Below are 24,377 nucleotides of genomic sequence, written 5' to 3' on the forward strand. Positions count from 1 at the left end.
TGCATGGCCGAACCTTCCATGTACAAGAACCTCCTGCCTGCTCACAACCATCTGTCCTATCAGCAGGGGAAGTAGTAATAACCACACTTCTGTAACTTTCTAGTCTTCTCTGCATTATTAATCACTTTTTTGTGGAGGCAGTTGTTGGAGACTGAAATATTATAGCTTATGACTTAAACATTTTCAGGAAGGACTTTTTGCATGTTACAGCTGCAGAGAAAACCACCAAAACCCTAAATGGGATTCTGGCTACACTGCTCACTGCCCGATGATCAAAGATAAGATAAGTAACAACCCAGAGCTGGAGATAAGAATACATTCACAGAGGGATCACTCTTAAGCACCTTCGGGATGGGGACCATACCTCCAGGGCTATCAGTGGCCAGACCAGCACAGACCCTGACACCAAAGGGTGGGGGGAGAAGAGAGGCTTTGGGTATGTAGTGGAAAAGCCTCTGGTCAGAGGCAGTGATCCTCCTCCGCTGTGCAAAGGAGCTCAGCTGAAGGGGCCAATTTACCCAGGGAAAAACTTACCCATAGGAAGGACAGCCGGGGGGGTGTCATGGCCCATCAAAGACTCTCCCTTAACGGGGTCCCCAGACCCTACACCTGAGATGGTGCAACAGATCCACAATGTTGCAAGAGACAGTGTGAAACCGAGCCCCCTGCAGGGGAGACACACGGGCGTTGCCAGCTGGCCCAAAACGTATATTAATCCACTGGATTCTGTATTCTGCGGAGTGGTGGCGGTGGCGGAGGAGCCCCACTACCCAGAAGACCAGATGGAGAGGAGCAATGAGACGTCGTTGGGACCCCCAGAAGGGTGATATGTTTCTATGTAACCCCTGTCACTCGCCCCCTATCCCCCTGCCGCACCATGCACACTCTTTTTTCTATTTCCTTCTTTCTTATATCTTCCTTTCTCTTTGCCTCTTTTACTAGTAAATAAAATATATAATTTTTTTTGGCACCAACACCTAACCTCGTTTGGTTTTAATCACGTTTTTTTTGTATATTTTGAACCTTTCTGGGTTTGGTCTGCTTTATTCACAGAGGCTTAGCTTTCTTTGCTCTTCTGTGTTTAAAACTGGATTGTACCAGCAATGAACATCCATCCAAACTGCTTAACACAGATTCAATCACTGCATGGTAATTAATAGTTGGGATTAGTACCTTCTGAGCTGAAACATTGAAGGGCATGGAAGACAAGCAAAGACTTTCTTAGAAAGAAAAGAGATCATGAAGGAAAACAGGAACAGACAATTCAGATTTGTTTTTTGAAGACCTGTGCTATATTTCACATTTGCATAGAACATTTGGAAAGAATTCTACACTTTGACAAACTCTGAGAAGTCAAAACCATAACCAAAACAGATACTTCTCCAGATTGTTGGTCCTTTTGTAAGAATATTTACAAATTTGCTTCAAATGTTTCTTTCCTTAGTTTTACATATGATTTTAATTGTATGCCTTACAGACTGAATGTAGCTGTAAATCTGCTGTATTTTCACTCTGTTTCCACTTCAGGTACCTGTACTAAAAACAGTATTTGGTTTTACCAATTCAGATGCATGATCCCCAAGTCGGGATAGAATTGAAACAGGAAGTACACTTTGTCTCTTTTTAAATGAGAAATTAATATTGACATTTTAAGGTCAACATTTAACTCTGTTTCCTGGAAAGGTGCATACTTTTTGTGCTTTATTTTAAAAATCTGTCACGGTGTAATATAATTTTAAGGAAATGTTTAATTTTGGGGTTCACTCGTCAAAAGACACATACAACCAAGATCTGGTATTCTTGACTCTCAGGTCCCCATCCCCACAGTGGTCCTTTAAATTGATAACCTTTCTTACCTCTTACTGCCTGTTTTTCATTCCTTTCATGTTCTCTCAGGAATCAGTTTAAAAATATATTCTTCACACATCTCACTGAAGCTGGATTTTTGTAGCTTTCTTCTTTTTCTTTTTTTCCTCTAACATTCAGAGTCTGGCTTATCATATCCTTCTGTTCCAAGTTTGTGTAATTTCTAATATCGCCAGAATACACACATTTTTGACATTTTTTTTTTGTTTGACATCACCACCTCTGCAAAGAATATCAGAGTTCTCTATAGGAAAGCCACCATTATCATGTTAGCGTTGATAATGTGCAGTTATCAAAGTGAGCTGTGACCAGAGAGGACAGTAGTCAAGGAAGGCTGACATCACTAAACATTTCTGAATGTATTTCAGGGAATTGTCTTTCAGGTGAAAACCTGCATTGTCTGGGAACAGGCTGGATTGAGACAATAACTAGATGCTGTCATTTGGGGTAGGGGAGCATCAATACCGAAAGCAAAGCTGGTTTTGGGAGCGGTGTGTGTTTGTGTGCTAGTGGCCACGGTGTTGGTGCTAGAGTCAGAGTTTGTGAAGCAAAACTTACAGCAGGGGAATGTACAACAAGCTACTTGCTCTCTGTTTTGTAGTCTTCAAAAATAGAACAAAAAATACATGAGTACAACTTTAATGCTTTTGCTTTCTCATATTTATATTTTATAAGTAGATAACCTACAACACTCAATCACAGCAGCCCATTCGTTCCAGTGCTCAGTCGTCTGCACAGTAAAGTATTTCTTCCCTGTGTTTGGGTGGAGCATCCTGTACATCAGTTTCTACCCATTGCCCCTTGTCCTATTGCTCAGCACCACGAAAAAGAGCCTGGCCCCATGCTTTTGATACATTATATACATTGATAAGATCTCTTCTCACCTTTCTCCAGGCTAATGGCTGCTGCGGTGAAAGCCTGATCCTCATTGTTAACCAACGCCACCAGGAACGCTCCAACATTTCCAGCAAAGACAATCAGTAAAGCCCCCGTTCTGCATTATGCCAGGGGACCGGTCACTCCTAGATGAAGGAGTGCATTTGTCCTCGTTGAAATTCATGAGGTTGTTGCTGTCCCATTCCTCCAGACTGTCCAGGATCCTCTCAAGCCCATCAACTTCATGTGACCACTTTGGTGTCACGCAGAGATACTAAGATCCAGTTTGAAAAGACTGATTATGTGGTCCTGCCTTACTTATATCAAACAATAAAATAGAATAGAGCTACTTTCTAAAGAACTTCAAGGACTGAACATTCAAATCCAGGGTCTCAGATTCTTTATTACAAAACTTAGTAATTGCCTGAGGTTTGCTGCCCTCCACAGACTGTTCATAGTATAATCGCAAAGAGAGTCACTGTGGAAAGCGTTGCTACAGTGCAATAATATTCCAAGAAAGATCTACTTTTGTAATTTTGTATTAACAAAATGAACAAGTACTTTACTTAGTTACAGTGTGCTGTTGTGAAACACCACTATGAACAGGACATGAACACCAAATTCTGCATTAGAGAGCAGGTCAGTGGAAAATAAAGAAATTCAGTGTAAGGTTTTGATACAGAAATATGTGTTTATTCACCCATCTAACCTATATTCACCCATAACTTCCTACTGTATGAACAATTTGTGTGTGGGTTTGATACCAGAGAAAATGTTGTGTTTGACTGTGGAACAATGATTACTAAAAGCAGATTATAAAAGGAAAAGATTTTAAAAACATGATCAAAAATAGTTGTGGGAAGAAATAGAATTTTCAAGGGATCCAGGAACCACTTTATATTTATACACACACACACATTTATTTATTTATTTATTTATGTATTTATATATACACACACTCTGAGTTTTATTATGACAGTAAAACTGATCTTCAGGAAGAACATATTTAAATTGCTTCAGGTAAAACATATACATATATTTATTGTTTTATATACATATATAAAGGCAAAATATAATAGAATACTAATTATTCATATTGTGGCAATGTACGTGAAAAACAAAGACGTTACAGTTTTCTGAATGCAGTGAACAAAGAGTAGTTCATGGTCTGGCCTCGGCGTTAAGAATGTTGCCTAAAATTAATTTGTCTCATGGAAACCACCTAATGGCAGAACAGGAATGCAAACCACCACCAAACCTAAACATAACACTTGTGTAAACTCTTTCTTAAGCAGAATAAAGAGATCCTGGATGTGTTGTGAAAGTATCTTCCTGGTCAGCAACCCTGAATCCTTCCTGGCACCTCATTCTTTCCTGAGGGTGTTCCTTTGCACCGAGATCGGCTGCACAGAAAATACCCAAAGTGTTCATTTCCGCACGCCAGTTTGAGCACAAGTATGAGCAGTTTGGATACGCGACGGATGAGGCGAAATCTGCTCATTTTGCTCATTCAGAGAATTTGTGCAAGATGTGAAACTTGCTCTGCTGCCACAGCCTCGAAGCTTCCAGCACATATTGAGACAAATCTGCAGAAACCACTCGGGGCAGCGAGTTTGTGGGTGCTGCCAGTGCATCCACAACCAGAACGTGCAAAAATTTGTGACAGGTTCCACATCTCCTGTGAGAGAACTTTTACCTAAGGTTCCGCCAGTAGAAATTACTAAAATCATGGTTTGAGACAGGTGACAGCCCATGTCTCAAGCAATTCTTTTTTGAATTCTTTGGAAGAAGTTCAATGGGCGATTTCTGCAGAAGCAAATATGAACAGAAAGGAAAGTGTGAGAAATGAAGTATTTTGCTGCTGAAAAGGTTATTAAGCAAAAGAAAGTTGTTGGTTCTATTTTTTTATTGCTACTATCTATGGTTTAGATTTGTTCTGATTGAGGTGTTGGGTACCGTTGAGAACTGGGAGAGGGGCGCGCTTAAAAACTGGACCAAAAAAATGAAGTGAATGAGAAGGGAGGGGATAGGAAAGTAGGCAGTCGAGGTAGAATCTAAATTTCTGTGTTCCCATCCAATGGGAAAAGGGACAGGGACCACCCCTGGCCGCGAAAGGGTATAAAAGGTAGCCACTTTGGCGTTGGCATTTTTTCGGCTGCCGGACAGAGAGATACACACAACTGCGTGAGTTGCATCGTTACAATTAAGTTTCTTTTGCTTCGATGATTTTGTCTCTACTTAATTGTATCTAAAAGCTAGCTAATTTCTACCAAAAGAAAGGGACACAAAGACGCGCAAAAAAAAAAGGAAAGGCGTCCCATCTAAAGCCTCAGCAGACCCGGGTGGGAGAAAGCAGCATTCGCATTCCTCATATATTGTTACAATGTGCCAAACGCGCGTGCGCACGAGGGGGCGGGGCTGAGGGCGAGGGCCGCCCCCTCTCGCGCACGGAACCTGCGCCCGCGGCTCCGGCCGCCGCCCGGACCGCAATCGGTGCTGGAACGTTTCCTGCTCGCACAACCAGGGTCGGTGTCCCGGCGGAGGCGGCTGCTGCTGCCGCCGGGAGGGATGGGGAACACAGCGCGGCGCGGAGCTGAGCCGGCCGGTCGCTGCCGCCGCCGGCAGCAGGCAGGGGTGGGCTTTCGGGTGTTCCCGGCTTGTGCACTCGGCGGGCTTCGCTCCACCGGGGCAGGCGGCGGCATGGGCGCCTCCCCAGTTTGCCGCAGCGGGTGACGCGCCCCTCCCGCGGGCTGGGAAGCCGTGGGCTCCGGCAGCGGCGGAGAGCGCGGGTCCGGCCGGGGCGGTCGGTGTCGGGACCGGGCCGGGTAGCCCGAGGGGAGCGGGGCGGGATGGCAGGGGCTGCCACGCGCTGCCGCCATTGGCCGGCGGCCGCGGGCCGGCCGGGGGATTGGGTGGGAGCCCCGTCAGTCAGGCCGCTCCCGTCCCCCTGGCAACAGGCGGGGCAGCCGGCAGGACAGAGCCCAGGGGTTCCCGGAGCCTTCGCGGCTCCGTGGCCCGGGGCAGGACACGATCCGTGCCCTGCCCCGCTCCGTTCCGTGCTGCCCCGGGCCCTGGGCCGGCGTGGCCCAGGCGGCTGAAGGCCCTGCTGCCGGCCTGGGGCGGGTGGCCAGTCTCAGCCCCTCGGCTTGGGTCGCTCTGGGTGTCCCGGGGCTGTGTCTTCATTACCTTCTGACTCTCCTCTTTTTCTCTCCTTCCTCCCCTTCTTCCTCAGGCTTTGTGCGTGGGGATTACTGGGTTTGGTTGGGGAGTTGGTTTTATTTTTATTTTTTTATTTTTTCCGAAGTCGGTGAGATCATCCTGCCTGGAGGCTGCGGTGTGACAGAAATGTTAAATAGCACTCTGGCTCGGGGAGGCTTCCTCAGCTAAATTTCATAGTCGCCTGGCAATCAGGTGGTAGTCTTTTAGAAAATGAGTGCTTAATTGAACCGGGAGTAGTATTTCAGGGAAATAGGCTAAAACCTAAAAGCATAAGGTATATGTTAAAAAAGAGTTGCAAACCTTAAAGAATAGGCCATAGTAACTATGAATGAAGAACTACAGGATTAAGTGTCAGGTTGAAAATTCTAGAAAATGTAAGCTGTTGGCATGTGGACTCTATCTCTTTGCAAGGGAAGAGTAATACGAGTCATAACTGGATTTTGATTTCAGTTTTTTGCATCGTAGTAGTTAATATTCTTCAGCTTTTCAATACTCTGAAATATTCTAGTGCAAAGTACCTCATTTTTGATTCAGTTAATATCTTCAACTTTCACAACTCTAAAACATTTTGGGTACCAAACTACTTGGTTTTGATGGCATTTGATAAATAGGGAGAGTAGTTGTCATCCATGCAGTTATGTTTAACAGATGGGACAACTTCACACTTCTTACTGTTTCTAAGTGAGTCACTGAAGGAGTGTGACTAATCATCCTGCCATATAGTTGTCAACAAGAGTATTTTTTTTCCTTAACTACCCACAAAATCAAAGATTTCCAGATTTTCTGTACAAGAACCTCTCTTTTTGAACAACACTTTAAATTTAGATTGAGGGGGACTACATGGGATGGACTTCTTATCTTAAGAATGTATATCACATTTTTTTTTCTGTGTAGCGATCTAATAATGTACTTGGGAAGTCAGTTAACTTAGTATGGTGATTGTCGGGCAAGCAGCCTGCACGTGGATTTAAGGCATTTGTCTAACTAACAACCTCGGTGAAACGTTACTGATTTTATCAGTCCTCTTTCCCCTCCCCATTGCACCTGTGTCAAGTTGTAAGTCACCCGGGACAGAAGCACTTCAGTATTCAGTGCAGTATGGTTTGGGTTTTTTCATGGTAATAGCATGATGGGTGTTGTCAAGGTAATGATAGTGCTGGCTTCGGGGGGTTGAGTGGGAACTGCTTTTGTTATGAGGAAACCAGGGTAGTAAGAGGAAGAACTGGATGAGAAATTTGTGTTTAGAAGTGGGATATGAGAAGTGACCTGATTTGGACATAGCCCTTGTGGGAAATCGAAGTCAGCAGTTAACTACAGCTTGTGAGGCTGAGCCAAGAGGGCAGCATTGATTAAAAATTCCCCCAAACCTAAATATTACGTGAATGGAAAATGTCTTGAAGGGAAGATACTCAGATTTAATTTCTTTTAAGTTGAATGAGTTAGAGCTGGGAGAGATTTTAAATGCATCAAAATGTAGTGTTGGATACACTACAGGAGGAAGATGATTGATTTGAAAGAAGTGCTTAGAAGTGCAGTTACTTGGGGTAGGGACTTGTGGGGGGAAGTAACATGAGGTGTGGAAATAAATGAGACCAAGGATACATCAGAATGGATCCCACAAAGAACATAAGAAAGGTATATTAAATGTATGCCAGCTTCTGCTGTTGACAAATTTTCTGATTTTTTTTAATCTCTTTGCAGTGTTGATAAAGATTTGCTCTTTTTTAAATGTATTTCTAATTCTTGGGTTGGTCTGTTTGTTGTGTCATTACCGTCTTGTGAAGGCTAATTATGGATCAGGCGTGTGCTTAGAATGCTGTTTTCTGTGTTTTCCCCTTAATTTAAACTTGAATGGACTTTTGTGTGTGTGTGAATTGACAGAAAACAAACAAAAAAGAAAGGCATTTACCCACATGCAACAGAATGGTGCAATGTGGTTGGGTTTTTTTGGCCTGATCTCTTTAGAGAAGTGATCTCAGTTTGTCTGGTGTCTGCCTCAGCAGGTGTTACAGATGCCTTTTGTTAAACAGGAAGCTCAATTGAAAGAACACTTTATCATCTTTCAAATAGAGAGTGGAAGCACAGGTTTTCTTTAGAAAACAAAAGTTGAGGAGTGGTCTGAGCACTGATTGAGTCTTGGCAAGAGAGAGGTGGTAATGACACAGAAATCAATGGAGATGATGCATCATTGACACTGCAAGGTTTTTCTTGCCTTCTGACATTGTGGTGCCATTGTTTGGTAAATGATAAAGAACTGTGGCTTAAGTACAGTGCACCCTTTTACATAGATGGGTGTCCCTTTGATAGCTAATCCTTGCATTAGAGAATGCAAAGAAAACACACAAATACTGTAATAATGTTAGAAGAGTCATTCCACCAAAAATAAGTCTGTGGGCTCTGTGCTATGTGAGGGGTATTACTGATAGAAATACTAATGTGGTTTTATATGGGAGTTGTCACAAGTCTACACTGGATAATTGCAATCCAATAATTAGAGAACCATGTTTTTAACTATACTTCGTCTTTTAAAATACTCCACACTGCTATTGTATTTTACCTGGAGGAAAGGACATAAATTTTATGCTAATTCCTTTAGCTTTCTAGAATATCCTTGTTTAACTAAGAAAAAAAAATAGAAGTGTCATTGCATTTTTATTTTAAAGTTGCCATACCAACTGATATGCTCTTTCAGAGAGGAAGGGGGCTTGAAACTATTTTTCAGCAAGCTAGAAGTATTTATATATTTCTATATTAACATAATAAACTACACTGTTGATTTGGTCAGTAATATGAAGCTTGGTTCACCTTAATCATCTTTAGCTCTTAATAAACCAATTTGTTTGAAAATGCTGGGAACGTTTTACTGTAAATTAGATAAATTCTTCCTGTAATTCCTGTGCAATGAAATCTTCTGGTTTTGACCAGGACAGTTTGGCATTATCATTATGGATCGCTCCCCACACCGTGCAGGAAATGGCAATGAGCATGTGCCTTCACAAGAGCGCAGTCATGGTGAAGGCGAGAGACAGCGGCAGCTGGAGCGCCTCAGCAGGGAGGAGGCCTATTACCAGTTCATTAACGAACTCAACGAGGAGGACTACAGGTTAATGAGGGACCGAAACCTGCTTGGCACTCCTGGTAAGACATGCATACCTTCAGCAGAAGAGGTGTAAAGTGAAGCAACACTTCTGCTGTTAGGCACCATATATGGTACCATGACTCAAGTAACCTGACTTCTGTGGCTTTGTAGAAAGGAAAGAAACCTTCATATGGACCAAAGTGTAGCACTTTCAAATGCAGTATATTTGTGTACAGGTAGTGCCCAAACCAAGATAATTAACATTTGGTACATCACACTATATCTGTTGATATGTGGCAGTTTTGGGGGGCCTCTGAATTGTTACTGGAAGCTGGCATATTCTTGACACATTGAGCATCTTTTTTTTCTTTCACCCCACTGCCTACTTTCTCTGATATCTGCATTATAACCTCACGTTAGTACTGTTTTCTTTCTGGTTTCATCAGTTTTATCTGTCTTCTGAAGTTTTTCATTTAAGATAGTAATATTATTTTTGCATGGCTGTGTTGAGGCAGTAATATTGTCGTACCTAAGAGCATTATCAAAATGTAAATTGTTTCAGGAGAAATAACAGCAGAAGAGTTGCAGCAACGTTTGGAGGGGGCTAAGGAGCGTCTGGCATCGCAGTCTGATTTGGATAACAGAGAAGGTGAAGGTAGAGCTGTTGGAGATAAATATTCTTCCTTTATATATGTAGACACATAGTATGTGGTGCATAAATGCTGTTCTGTAAAGGTATTTAGGTGAAACTCATTTCTCTTTCTTTTTTTTCTTCAATGTGCCTCTGTGGATTGTTTAAGAGATTTCCTAATGATACATTACCAAACTTGAAATACATGATGAAAACTTGTTTATGTTAATCAGAAATTATTTGCTCCATTCCTACTCGTTTTCTTTTGTTAGTAGATATAATAGCCCAAGAAATACGGATTCTTCAGTTCTTAGAGGCTTTTGTCATGTATTGGAGCAGTTGGAAAGGAAATTAATTGGGAAACAGTTAATCTCTCTACTGTTTTGTCACTTTCGTTGTTTTATTTCCATGCTTTAATCAAGTGAGGCTTGTGTAACATGCACTGTCTGTCTTCAATTTTCCAGAAATACTGGCTTAATCATTTGGCCAGTTCTAGTCAGATTTAAGAGAAGAATTGGTAGCTCAGAAATGAAGGTACCAAGGTACTTGGAGGTTTCCTGGACATATGGAGATCCTTAATCTGATCCTTTCAAAGGAAAATCTTCAGTGTGATCATGACTGTTGGCCTGCTTTATACATATAGTTAGTCCTAACTACTACAATTACATCTGCTCCTGAGCTTGTAGTTGGAGGTTTGAAGAAGAAGCTGTGGATATTGTAAAACAGAAAGAGTATATTTGCAAGAAATGAGAAAATCTGTTCAAGCCATGCATCCCACCTGGCCTCATTCCTGTGTAAGCTGCTCTAGGTCACCCTGCCTTGGCAAGGGAGTTGAACTAGATTCCAGAGGTCCCTTCCACCTTAATGATTCTATGATCATTTATTCCACCGCTTATTGGAAACAAATTTTTTAAATGTTTTTCCAAAAGAAGATAAGACTTATTATTCTTTTTGCTGCTGTATCAAAATGAGTTGTTAAAATATCCCCAAACTGGTAACTTCAGCAAGCAGCAGATATTAGACAAATACAACTAACTATCTTTTCTGATCCAGCCAGGTCTTTCTACAGTCTTAAGCTGTGCCAAGGGAAATATAGGATAGATATTAGGAAAATGTTTTTTACAGAAAGAGTGATAAAGTACTGGACTAGTCTGTCTGAGGAGGTGGTGGAGTCACCATCCCTGGATGTGCTTAAAAAAAGATTGGATGTAGTGCTTGGTGCCATGGTTTAGTTGAGGTATTAGGGCATGGCTTGGACTCGCTCTTGAAGATCTCTTCCAACCTAGTGATTCTGTGAATCTGAACACTTGCTCAGAAGGGGCCATCTGGGCACATCAATTTCTCTGTGAGTCTGCTGGTGAGACACAAATTTTAAGTTAAACTGGTGAGTTTTGGTGATGCTTTTACATAGAGCTTATTTTTGTACATTACCATAGCAAGGTAGGTGTCCTGCTACTATATAATGTCTGAAGTCAGAGCCCAGCAAGTGTAGAGGATTTGGAGTGTTTTGTAGTACGTGCAGCATGCAATGAATGTTTGCAATTCTTTGTTTTTCTCAGATTCTGAAGTTCTCGGGGAAAACTCAAACGGTGATTCTTTGCTTGAATGGCTTAACACATTTCGTCGCACCGGAAATGCCACTCGCAGTGGACAGACTGGGAACCAAACTTGGAGAGCTGTGAGTCGAATGAATCCAAACAGTGGGGAGTTTCGTTTTAGTCTTGAGATCAATATAAATCATGATCATAACAGTTTTGAAACTGCTGGTGAGGAGTATGTTGACATAGATGCTACCAGACTGTATTTAGAAAGAAGACGCCAGCTAGGTGCCAGCTCAGTAACCCCAAGAACAAGGAACATGGATGCAAGAGAGGAAAACAACGAAGCTGCAAGGACCAGGCTTTTACGACGTGCCATGGCACTAAGGTCAGAAATCGTCTCTCATGCAGTCTTGGGCAGGCTTAGGAGTAGAACAAGGGAGCTGACAGGCCAGACAAATACTACACGAAATAATTCTGCAGCTGCTGGTGAATCAAGAGGAATGCCAGAAAGAGGTACTTCTACAGGAGTCAGAAGGGGAAGAGCTAGAACTAATGTCCGGACGAATACAAACCAAAGACTAGAAATTTTGCGGCTGAGGTCTACCTTAAGTAGTCGAAGCCGCTCTCCTCTGCAAAGGCAAGGTGACACTGCTCATTCTGCGGAGCGTGGTCAGAGGCGGGATAGAAATGCACAGCAGTTCAACAGAAGTAGGAGACAAACAGCTCAGGCTTCTCCACACCCTACTGAAGAGCAAGCAAGAGGTAACACTCAGGCTCCTCAGCTTCCCAGTGTAGCCCCATCCTTGGGAATAACTTTGGAAGAGGAAGAATCTAGTAGGCCAGCAGCTACTGTCAGAAGGCATCCAACAATTACATTAGATCTTCAGGTGAGAAGAATTCGTCCTGGTGAAAACAGAGACCGGGACAGCATTGCCAGTAGAACTCGTTCTAGAGTAGGAATGTCACAAAACACCGTTACCTTTGAAAGTGACAGTGGGGGATTTCGGCATACAATATCACGATCAGAACGCGCGGGTATTCGGACCTACGTTAGCACTATACGGATACCTCTTCGTCCGATTTCAGAAACTGGGCTTGGGGAACCTTCATCAGCGGCTCTTCGATCAATCCTTAGGCAGATAATGACAGGCTTTGGAGAGCTGAGTTCTTTAATGGAAACTGAATCTAACTCAGAAGTGCCAAGAGGAGGTCATCACTTAGCAAATGCACAGGGTAACTCAAGTTCAGCAAACGACAGCGATCCAAGTGAGGTTTTGTCTAGAAATGGACATGCACTAGAACGCAGTGGGGAAAGAAATGGACAGAGGGATGGTAGTCAGCGCTCTGGGCACAGTCATGAGAACCAAGGTAACAGGCATTCTCAAGATGCAAACAATTTAGTGGAGAATGGAACACTGCCCATCCTTCGACTCACCCACTTCTTCCTGCTGAATGAAGATGATGATGATGATCGTTCAAGAGGTTTAACCAAAGAGCAGATTGACAATCTTTCTACACGAAATTATGGGGACAATCTCACTGAAAATGAATGGAGTAAAACGTGCAGTGTTTGCATTAATGAATATGCAACGGGGAATAAACTAAGGCAGTTACCTTGTATGCATGAGTTTCATATTCATTGTATTGATCGCTGGCTTTCTGAAAATTCCACTTGCCCAATTTGTCGGCAGCCAGTTTTGGGGTCAAATGCCACTGATACAGGCTAGAATCGTTTTTACTGCTCAGCATTCAGTGATTTGCTCCTGCTCTGTTTGTAATGAGCCAGATGAAAGGCATTGACTCAGATAGGGTCCATTTGTGGGGGGAGTTTGTTAAATTTCTTAAACAGTGATAGGAAAATTGTCTAAATCTAACAATGTAAATATTATTTTTTTCCAAGTGCAGGTCTAGGAGTACACATAAAACCAAATGATATTGGTAAAGTTTATATTTTTTTAGGTAATTTTGTTATGCTAAGCACTTTCGTAAATAGAGAAATGCAATAGTTAATCAGTCTTGCTTAATGTATGTTTTTTAACATTGTAATGGACTCGCTTTATTTAGATTACAAATGGTTTCACACAGACCCACCACTGTGTTGAAAAATTAGTGGCTACATAGCCATTTGTTAGCTTTTTGTTCTAAGAACAATTTCTTTTACAGAAAGTGTCTTGCTGGACATGTTTGCTAAAGATATTTAAGTTACTTGAAGTGCTCATTTTAATAGACTTTTTTTAAACATTGAAAAATCCTTTCTAAAAACTTGCTAATTTGGTTCAGTTTTAAAAATTCTATGGCAGTTTTTGCATGTTGGTTTACACAGTTCTTAACGTTGATAAGTTCTTATTCAGATGTGGATGCATTGGTTATAATAAAAAATGTACATAATTAAATGCTGTCTTTGACAATCTTTGTCTTTTCAATGCAGACAGCAATCAAATCTCGTAATTCCAAGAGGGTGTGTCTTACTTGCTCAAAGAATAAATGAGCACTGAGGAAGCCTTTTTACTCTTCTAAATTACTCAATTGATATTCCTGGGGTTTTAACTGCCTTAGTTTAAAGAGGGAAAATATTACCTTGACTATTATATTGTCTATAATATGCATGTTTTGGGCATCCTACTCAGAAGAACAAAACAAATTCTTGAAGTGCTTTTGCACAGAAATTTAAGGTACATGTATTTTATTAATCCTCGTGAAACATGCCTGAGGACATGGCAAAAGACATTAAAAAGGACAAAATAAACTTCCCTGAAAGTCCCCAGTATCTGTATAATTAGGTATTAAACTTTATACCAATGACTTACACTGAAATAAAGTTGCAAGTTTAATAATTGACGCTTTGCTTGAATTACTGTTGAGCCATATCCTGTAGATTACCAAGAAGACTGGCTAATCTTGATGCTCAGTTTTCACTTTATTCTTTCCCCACTTTTCCCCAGCTCTGTTCCAGGCCAGTTACTTGTTGCGGTATGTAAAAGCCCAGTACAAAGCATTCCAGGATTTCTGGGAGAAGCTTAATATTACAAAGCTTGTCTTTTAAGCAACCTGCATCTCAATCTCTAGAGAAAGGCAGAACTGTGTAATAATGTGGTGTGTGTGTGTATTGTGAGCAACTGAAACAGTACTTGAAATGAACAAGTTGTACTGGCTTTCTCTGCCTGCAGGTAGTGGCCTTAACAAATGTGCTTCTGTGCCAGGTGCCTCAGTTAGAACATCTGCTCATGACATCCTTCAAGGGTACCTACAAAATCCCATCTGAGCTACTGGATGTCTACTTCAGTTTTGTGAGTGAAAAGCTTGTGTCATAAATTCCACAGAAGGGCTTCTATTCATTCCTAGAAGTAGTTCTGAGAAACTATTATGAGATTTAGATGAGTTTAAGGATATGATTAACATCTTTTCTGATGTAATTTGGGCTGTTAATTACCGCAAATGTAGGTGACCACTCCCTTGAGTGCTTCCTTAGCTGCAATAAAGAGTGAAGAGATTTAAATGTGATCATCAGAGCTAGCTTATTTTTTGACATATTTTTTTCTGTCACTTCTGTTAGCTCCTGATGTTGACAATATATAAATTTATGGATGCCTTCTGCTACTTCCTTGTCTTCTTTTGGCTTTCTTTTATATTTGAAAGACACATTTGTAGAAGCCTGCGTTTGGCTCACTGTTGCCTTGGCGGTCAGGTCCTTTAAGGTCAATTTTAACTTTAATCCTTAAAACTGTGACACTAATGCACTAGAGCTAAAGGGAGATTCTCTGTGCCTTCTTTCATTCAAGTGGGATTTGGTCTGTGTACAAGCACAAATGGTTACATCGTTCAAGCTGATTCTGCTGGGCAGAAAATCCTAAAGTACGGTGAGAGCTTTCTGTAGAAATTGTAGGCTATGGGATAAGAAACATAAAGACTTCTTTACTGCATTTCTGTCCTGTCACATGAGAGTTTGGAAACAAGTATTTCCCCTCCACTGGAGAAGCATGTAATTTGTTACTCAGCTTTCCCAAGAAATTGTGTTGATGGGACCAATTAAATCCTAGTGATTCAGTTTGGTATTGGCTTCTGTTACCTTAATTTCTGTGGTAAAACTTGATTTCTCTGCCACCCCCACCCCCAAAACATGTATTTTTTTGCCTTGTCTTTTGGTGACATTAAAAAAATTAATTTATATGGGAATAAATAGAAAAATGTGGGCAGAATTTTTACAAATAACAGTTTATTTAAAATGAAATATTAAAAATTTAGTTCAACTGGTAGCACTAATCCAGAGTCTGTAGAAAGCCTTAATGTTGGAAATGACCCAGAAAGCTGCTTTGAACAAGACCTCTGCAAAGATAATAGAGAAATATCAGGCTGAGTTAATAGGTTTTTCTATTTCTTACATGTGTGATGCTATCAGTGACTTTCTAGCTGATATTGTGGTCCTGTATATCTCTGTAATAGTCTCTTCTTTAATAATATATGACATAGAAGTGGATCTGTGTTGCCAAGTAACAACAATTAGCAACATGGAAATTTAAAAATATGGAAGGAAACAGCGGGTTATGTCCTGCCATTTCATGCTTTCACTTTTATGGGAAATAACTGTTGCACTTATAAAAGCAGACGCCACTTCCCCATACCCAAGCTCCTGCTGAAGTAACCCTGTGCAGTCATGTGGTAACTGCCAAGTGACTGATCACCATCCAACCTGACCACCAGGACACCTAGGAATGATGTGGAGACATCCTGCAACCATGTGAGGAAGTGGTGGGCCATGTTGGTAATCAGAGTGTGCAAGGTCATGTGGGCAGGAGAAACCTCTTAACAGAAGAGAGGGGAAGTAGACCCCAGCTCTGTTTACACAAATAAGGCAGGCCCTACAGGCCAATATGGTGGGGGCAGATATCTTACTTTGTCTAAGAAATGGGCATCTCAAGTGCCTGTTTGCAGAAAGCATAGGGAAGAAGCAGGAGGAACCAGGTCTGTTTGCTGTTCAAAGGCTGTGATCTCATCGGAATCACAGAGACCTGATGGGATAGCAGCACTCCAGCTGTGTAAGCTATGGATGGACACAAGCTCTTCAGGAAAGACAGTGAAGGGGAGGACCTGCCTTTTGTGGCGAGAGCAGCAGGAATGCATGAGCTGTCTCAGCATGGATGAGGAGCCAGCTGAGAGCCAGGTCACAAGTAGTAGACAGAACAGCAGGTCACTGTCTGTTGTAGGCCATCTGATCAGGTCAAAAGTGGCAGGTGGGATCTTCAGACAAATAGTCCAAAAATATTTTTTCACAAATAATTGTAAGTATACTTGCCGGTTTCTTTCCTTTCAATGTCCACCCCCGAAAAGAGACACATTAATTTGATTGTGGGTTGTAAGATTCACCAGTTCCTGAAGAGGCTTTGAGACCTGACTCTCCTTTTGAGTGCACTGACCATACATCAGTGCAGTCCTCAGGGATTCAAGGGAGAGAGGGGACAGATGTCAGAAAGCTCAGGATTGTCATTATCCAGTCATATACCATGGTTATAACTGTGGAGCTGTGCATACCCAGCTGTGGTCAGAGCAGCATTCAGAACCAGACACAGCTATGCTGACTGCAACACTCAGAGCTGAGTCTTTAAAATTCAAAATATAATTAGCTCTCCTGAGATACGCAGCTAATCAGATTTCAGCCTGCATGCAGAAGGTATCAACAACAGGCAAGCATTACCCAGCACACTGCAGACTTCCCTCAGCCTGCTCATGTTTACAGTGGGAGCGGGGTTAGCCCACCTTTTGGACACACAAGGTACCTCAAAGTGAAATTTCTTCCTTTTTTTTTTTTTTTTTTTTTCCCTGGGCTTACACTAGACTTTTGACTAGTCTGAAAGAGACCTGGAGCAGGTTCGCCAGATACTCATTGCACGTTGCTCCTTGGCATCACGTTGCTCCTTGGCATCACGGTTGCTCCAGAAGGTGTTTATCCCAGCACTAAATTTATCTTTAGTGTAATGTAAATTGCCTGAAGTGCAAAAATGAAATATACACAATAAAAACAAATACAGCTTTGATTTTCTTCTACAGGTTGAACAGCTAAAATGGGATGTGTGTGATCACTTTATCCCATTATTTTAAGCAGTCCTTTCAAAGGCCTAACTTCAGGCATTTATAACCCACAGTTGGGCTTCTTGTCCTGAGTACAGTGAGACAGTTAAAGTATATTGCTTCTACTTCCAAGAAAAGCACTTGAATTTTATGTTGAGCATTTCCATCTCATCAGGAGTATTAAGCCTTCAACTAGGCCAGTTCCATTATGATGTATTTCCTTACACAGCATTAGTTCTACAGTGCCAGGCATCTGACATACCTTACAGAGCCTGTGAACTATTTTTGCAGTTCACACACATTCGAGCTACATTAATAATGGCTCACCCTTTACCTTCAGGCATGCGTGCCCAGAAAAGTATATCATGTTGCTATTTTAATACAGAGGTCTTGCCCTTTTCTGAATGAGTAATGCAGGAATAGAGCACTTTGGCTGCTGGTACTATTTCTTTTACTATGTTCTTAAACACATTTGGCATAACTTTTGTTCCCCTTGGTAATGTTAATAGCATAAACACTGAAAGAACAGGAATTGCAAGTATGTGTGAGCATAGAGTGTGGTTAATCTGCATATGTGTAGCAGTTAACTTAAATATGCATATAGTGAAAGTAAAGAATTGTATTATTTGTTGCTTAACATGGTAGTTTATCTCTGTACACACACACATTTATACAATAAATTGAACTCTATAGGAAAAAAAGCATGCATTCATAAGGAAAAAAATAGAAGCATCATAGTATAATGATTGCATCAGAATTATTGCACATCTGGATTCGGGTTCTTCTGTTGAGTGACATTAGCTCTTTCATACTTGGGGGCTATCCCCAGTATGACAGCTGAGACATTTTCCCTGTTGCAACTGTTTATATTCCGTTTTCTAAGTTTTTTTTTCCCCTTGACATTTTCTGTTCTGTTCTGTAAAAACCCAGGTTTGGGGCTATTTAAGTAAAAGGCCTCCAAAATTTAGCCCCCCTCCCCAGCTCCTTTTTAAGGCATCTCAAACTCCAGGCTCAAATTTTATTTTCTTGTTACATGAATCCCAAACTATGATTTTGGCCTCCCTGCCGATTTCAGTCACTCATTATTCCTCTGCATCCATACTGTGCTCTGACCCACCACATGAATCAAGTTATAGCTCCTTTCTCTGTGATCTAGGTTGTGAGACGTAATGCAATTTGAGGCATCCAAAACCCCAGAAAGCACAGTGATGAGATCCCTTCTCACTATGACGGTGGTAAAACTGGGGACGACAGAACAATTTGAATAATGCAGACTATTTTGGACAGAAGCATGCTGAGAGTAAGAACCTCTGCAGAGCCCAAGCACAGAGGGTCCCAGAGCAGCCTAGGGCTCATCCCTATGCGCTGCCTTGGACAGCTCAATTCAGATGAAACCTTCGGCTTCCAAGAGGAAGAGTCTCCAGCAGGAGAGGGCGCCAGACATCAAGGAGCAAGTGGTGGCTTGGCGGTGCGTCCGGGAGCACAGACCTGCCTGGGAAGGGGAAGGTGACCGGCAGCAGGGCACTGAATGATAATCCTCCCTTAAGGGGAAGAGAGCACTTCAGATTTGAAGATGCTCATTGGTCGAAAGGAGGACAAAAGTCTGAGGGTCCACAAACAGTTTTATTGGTAAATGACACTCTTGATGTGGAAATCGGTATGTTAGTCCCAGACCTGCTATATAGACATACGGCATTGGGGTTTGGGTAATGGGGTAGGGTGAAGAGAAAAATTAGGCACATGGCAGTGTGTTTTGGATAAAGAGGTAGGGTGGAAGGGAAAAGGGAAATTAAAGTAGTTGATTTAAAAAGGAAAGGTTATTTTTTAAAAGGAAAATAGAAAAAGAGAGGAAAAGAAAGAGGAAAAGAGAGATGAAAAGGGATCATCAGCCCTCATTCCAGTGTCAATCCAGCTGATGGGATGCTGATCCTGGTTTCAGCATTGACCCAGCTCATAAGCAGTGATCCACTTCTGTCAGTCAGGGTGATGAGATGTCCAGGTTCTGGGGGCACCACTTGGGCTTGAGAGTGACTCTGCTGTACTGTGTTGTGCTTCTTTCTCATGGAAAAGTGCTGCCTTGTCTCCACCTGCTCCCCATTCTCCATCCAAAATCTGTTCTTTCTCACAGCGTGCTAGTACCAGTTGGTTATTACCAACAATTTGTCTGTTATTACTAACAGTCCTTGACTGGCTCCGCAGCCATCCTGTTATCAGTATTTGAGACACACATCAGTCCCTTTTGTGAATTGAGAGCGCAAAAGGATCTCCCTTTGGACCACTGTTCATAGGGTCATTAGAGTGGCCTTTAGTAATTACCAGGCCCTCAAAACTGAGAGTTCAAAAGGGTCTGACTTAAGACCACTGTCCACAGGGCTATCAGAAAGTGGGGTTTAGTCAGAATTATTTTTCATACTGGCCACAATTCAAGTTGAACTTTTCTAGAAGGTTTGTCAGGAGGAATATTACTCCAGTTGGGTTGTTATTCAGGCAAGAAAAATAAGTTTCCTAGGCTGCTTGCTAAGAAACAGGTGCTCATTAGACAACACTATTTCCTGGGAACAGACAGTGATCCTGATGAGCTGGAGATGGGCTTAGTCCTGATGCAGTTTCTCATGGCCGAGACCTCATGAGCATTTCTTAAATGACAGAGCAGCCTGAGCAGGGAGGGGGGGCGTGACTAAAATCAGCTTCTCTGGGATTCTACACATCGTGAGCCCAGGTGGCGAGAGGGGACACGCTGCTCCTCCCGCCAAGGCGCAGCTTCCTCTAAGAGGGAGGGGAAAATAAAGGACTGGGGGAAAGCGCTTTCTCTTCGCGCTCCGAGGGGCCGACGCTGCCCTGGGAGGAAGGGTAGGGCAGAATCTCCTGGGACATAGCACCCACGCCCTTTGCTCCTCTGGCTGTGGAAATACTAACGCGACCTTAAATGAATGTTAGTTACGAAACAAAATGAATTAATTCCATTTGGAATGAAAGCGAGGAAAGCCAGCTGCCAAGCGCAGTGACGGCTGTTCCACTTGTGGGACCGACGGGGCGGAGGAGGCGGTGCCTCCCGGCGCGGGCCCGGCCCCGGGAGCTCTCCGAGGTGCTGGAGCGGCTGCCACGATCCTGTTTGGGGAGCACGGCGCTCCCCAGGGCAGAGACACCGCGGGGCTGCGCTCAGGACATCCCGTCTCAGCTCTGTTTCTCCAAATGCCCCGACGGAAGCCACCACCACTCCTTCTGCTTCCTCCGCCTTGGGAAAATGGGGATGATGACCCTCTTGGAGATGGATGTCCAAGAAGCAGATTTCCAGCCTGCACGAACGGCTCCCAGCAAAGGAAGAAACCTCATTTTGCAGGGCACGAGTTGGACGTGTTTCCTGAACAGCAGCAGGTCAGAGGGCAGCGACCCTTTTATCCTAGTCTGCCAAAACACTGCGAACAAGGAGAGCTCCAAGTGCTGGTCTCTAGGGTATGCAACATCATAGAATCACAGAATCATAGAATGCTTTGGGATGGAAGGGACCTTAAATCCAACCGCCCTGCCATTGCCAGGGACATCTTCCACTAGACCAGGCTGCTCACAGCCCCATCCAACCTGGCCCTGAACACCTCCAGGAATGGGGCATTCACAACCTGTTCTAGTGCCTCACCACCTTCACAGCAAAGAACTTCCTCCTAATATATAATCTAAACCTACACTCTCATAGTTTGAAGACATTCTCCCTGTCTCCACATCCTCTTGTAAAAAATGCTCTCCATCCCTCTTATACTTAATTGTATTTCAGTGGGTTTCATTTTTTTTTTTTTTTTTTTTTTTTTTTTTTTTTTTTTTTTTTTACACAACACTTTATGTTTTTCTGGTATCAAAATATTTTAAGCAAAGCCTAAGTCACAGATAAACTATATATAGAACTCCATTATTACTAATCATATGGTGGCTTGGCCACAGTAGTTGGTTCACATTTCAGAATATTTACACATGGGATGCAGAGTATGGCTTAATTATAACAAGTGTGTCCATTCTCTCAAGATTCTTTTCAGTCTTTTTGAGCACATGTGCTTGAGACCAACTCTTGATTTTCTGAATTTGTTTACAGCTGTATAAAGTGAGTGCCACCAAATCAGTATGGCAGTGTTATATGCCTGCCTTGGATTCCCTTTGCACCAATGTCATTGTTTACAAAGCCAGAGAATATTGGACTCACATTAGCCAGCAACCCAGCTGTGGGACAGGGAAGTGAATCAAAATAATGAAAATACACCTCATGCATTTTGAAAACTATTTACATTCTGGAAATCAATCTCATCTGAAACCTTTTCTCTGAAGACAGGCTGAGAGGGATGGGGCTGTTCAGCTTGAAGAAGCGAAGGCTCCAGGGAGACTTTAACACACATTCCAGTACCTGAAGGAGGCTGTCCAGAGATCAGGGGAGGGACTTCTTACAAGGGCATGGAGTGGCAGGGCAAGGGGGGAATGGCTTTAAAGTGACAGAGGGCAGGTTTAGATTAGATATCAGGGAGAAAATCTTTACTGTGATGGCGGTGAGGCACTGAAACAGGTTGTCCAGAGAAGCTGTGGATGCCACATCCCTGGAAGTGTTCAAGGCCAGGCTGGACAGGCTCTGAGCAACCTGGTCTAGTGGAAGGTGTCTCTGCCCATTGCAGGGGTTGGAATGACAGGATCTTTAAGGCTCCTTCCAACCCAAGCCATTTTATAATGCTATGATTTCTTCACTAAACTTTTAATTTCTTCAGTATTATTCTTTTCTTGAGAACACATTTTTTTTCTTCATTACTAGCTAATTACTAACTTGGCTCCATACAAGCTAAGGTCTAAAATATGGTCTACTGTAACATAAGTCTTTCCTGTGCAAAGCATTTTTAACAGTCGTTCTACACACATATTTCCATCAATTTCCAGCCTGATTAATTCTTTCTGATGTCCCTAGCATGGGATAAAAATTATTGGTTCCAATTTAGCTTACTGTATTTTGAATGTATCTTTAAAACCATACAAACTTGGAGTTATTCTGGTAAAGTAATAACTCTGATGTTTGTTTCCTGAACTAACTTGCAGGTATGATGAAGTTGTTATAACAAGTTCTTAGTCTTGAGGATACTAGAAAAAATATTTTTCTTTATTTAGTTTCACTATTTTTGCTAGTGCCAAAATAGATTGGTATCTGCATTTTTAAGCTTTTCAGTAATTTTTAGGCAAATCACAGATCACCTCCTGCTATAAAATGACTACAAACTTCAGTTTCCAACACATCAATATGATTATTCTACTCACTGTAATTTTATTTAAATGTGTCATTTTTCAAAAGTCTTCTGAAAAACCTTGGTGTGTCTGATGCTGACGATTTTCCTTTGATGGAAAATTTCCACTAGAAATAAGAATAAGCTGTGTAGCCTTGAATAAACTTTGAATGGCACTTAAACAGTGAGTATGCCTACATTTCCAATTTTTTTTATCTTTTTTCCCCCATTTCACTTGCAGGTAATGGTTTACCCTTCCTCTACCCCTCCACTCCCCTCCCATGCACCCACTGAATGTGCAGTTTATCATCTTTTTTTTCCAGTTTTGAGTCAAATCTGTGGGTATGGTCAACTGTAAGAGGAGTGTTATTGTTGGACCCCTTCTGCTTTATAAAGTGTATAAGACTCCAGCTCCTTTAAGAAATTACAGGTGGGCCATACATGCATTGACACATGTTCACATAATAGCCACATCTTGTACCATTCTGTAGATCCCAGCATCTCTGTGAAGAAGATCCTTATGTTATTTCACTTATTTTTTTAAGTTGAGTAATGCCAAGCACACTTTATCAACCTAGAAACAGCAAGTTGTGACATTCTGACCTTCTTTTTTGGCCTTTGAAAATATGTCATGATGAGTGACAGACACCTCCCATGTAGCTCAGCATATTATCTGCATCATGTTTGTTTTGACCCTGTGCCTGTAAACAAAGGCAAAGCATCACAGCACAAGGATTTGGTTTAAGACCAAGAGTCTATAATGTTGTTTCCTTTTTTTTTTGTTTGGTTTTTTTTTTTTTTTTTGTTGTTGTTGTTGTTGTTGTTTTTTGGACAAGCAGAGTTAGAAAAGCAGAACTTGCATGCAATTACTCTTATCCTGTAGCCTAATACCACCACTGCTGGCAGGAGGCCACAGGCTTTGTACTGACTTTGCAAGGCCTCAGGACTGAGCCTCATTTTGTCTGAGCTTTTATTGACCTATCTGTGGCTTTCTTTTACTTAATTGCAGCAGCAGTATCTCTAATGGGTAGGTAGCTGCATCTAACTGGTTCACTTTTGTTTAACTTTGTATGGCGCCACAGTGGCCTTTATATGGAGAGTGCCAAGAAGTTATACTGTGGAGAATGAGATATTTGTAACTAACACAATGATGTATGACATAATTTATAACTAACATAATGATGTAAAACATAATAATATGTAGAGCAATACAGGCCTGGTACGACTCAGCAGAGTCCCCTGAGAGTGGTCTCACATGACACTATAGAAGAGGCAGAGGATGATTAAAAAAAGGAGCACAGCCTTGGCACTGGAGAGCTCAGGGCTGCAAAGAGTTTTCCAGAAGTCAACTAAAGCAATGCACACCTGGGAACAGGACAAAGACTGTTCAGGGATTATACAAAGAACGAGCATGCAACAGAAATGAATGACATCACATATAATAAAATTGGCTGTAAAGGGAAGCTGTAGACAAATGAGGAAACAGCAAGGAGTGAAGGCATTTTAAAAACCACACAAAAATAACCCCATAATACTTCTTTGCTTTTCTCAGCTCAGTGACTAGCTGCAGCCCTGACCCACTGCTTTACAAAGGCCAGCACTGTCGACCATTGGTCCCAGAAGGGCAATGGAAGGGTAAGCATCACACCACAAAAAACGCGGACAGGAAAAGCGTATCTACAAAAAATGAAATGGTTTATTATTTCTATTTTTTTCTTTCAGAAGCAGTAGTAGCATTCTTTAATTTCTTTCTTTTTTTCTTTAGTTTTCAATAATAATTAGCTCTCATCTTTGATTAGACCATTACGTTTTCCACTACACTAATAAATTCTGAGCAATGTGTGTTTGTTTTCTTTTTT

The 24,377-nt window shown here is 41.9% G+C and overlaps 1 protein-coding gene across 6 annotated transcripts; it reads left to right on the plus strand.

Moving 5' to 3' along the window:
* Positions 1-5,172: 5,172 nt before the first annotated feature.
* Positions 5,173-15,385, plus strand: RNF6 (ring finger protein 6). 6 transcript variants are annotated; one of them, XM_057366712.1, is made up of 4 exons: positions 5,173-5,267; positions 8,892-9,099; positions 9,603-9,695; positions 11,231-15,385. In XM_057366712.1, the coding sequence occupies exons 2-4, from the start codon at positions 8,907-8,909 to the stop codon at positions 12,937-12,939; spliced, it is 1,995 nt and encodes a 664-aa protein (XP_057222695.1). In that variant the 5' UTR covers positions 5,173-5,267; positions 8,892-8,906; the 3' UTR covers positions 12,940-15,385. The 6 variants fall into 6 exon arrangements, with proteins under 6 accessions (XP_057222695.1, XP_057222693.1, XP_057222694.1 ...); XM_057366710.1 differs by having other exon boundaries at positions 5,174-5,267; positions 8,887-9,099; XM_057366711.1 differs by lacking the exon at positions 5,173-5,267 and adding an exon at positions 5,274-5,376 and having other exon boundaries at positions 8,887-9,099.
* The last annotated feature ends 8,992 nt before the right edge of the window (positions 15,386-24,377 follow it).

The sequence above is a fragment of the Malurus melanocephalus genome, unplaced genomic scaffold (genome assembly GCF_030028575.1).
Source record: "Malurus melanocephalus ecotype Western Australia unplaced genomic scaffold, MMel_1.1 scaffold_70, whole genome shotgun sequence".
NCBI classification, from domain to species: domain Eukaryota; kingdom Metazoa; phylum Chordata; class Aves; order Passeriformes; family Maluridae; genus Malurus; species Malurus melanocephalus.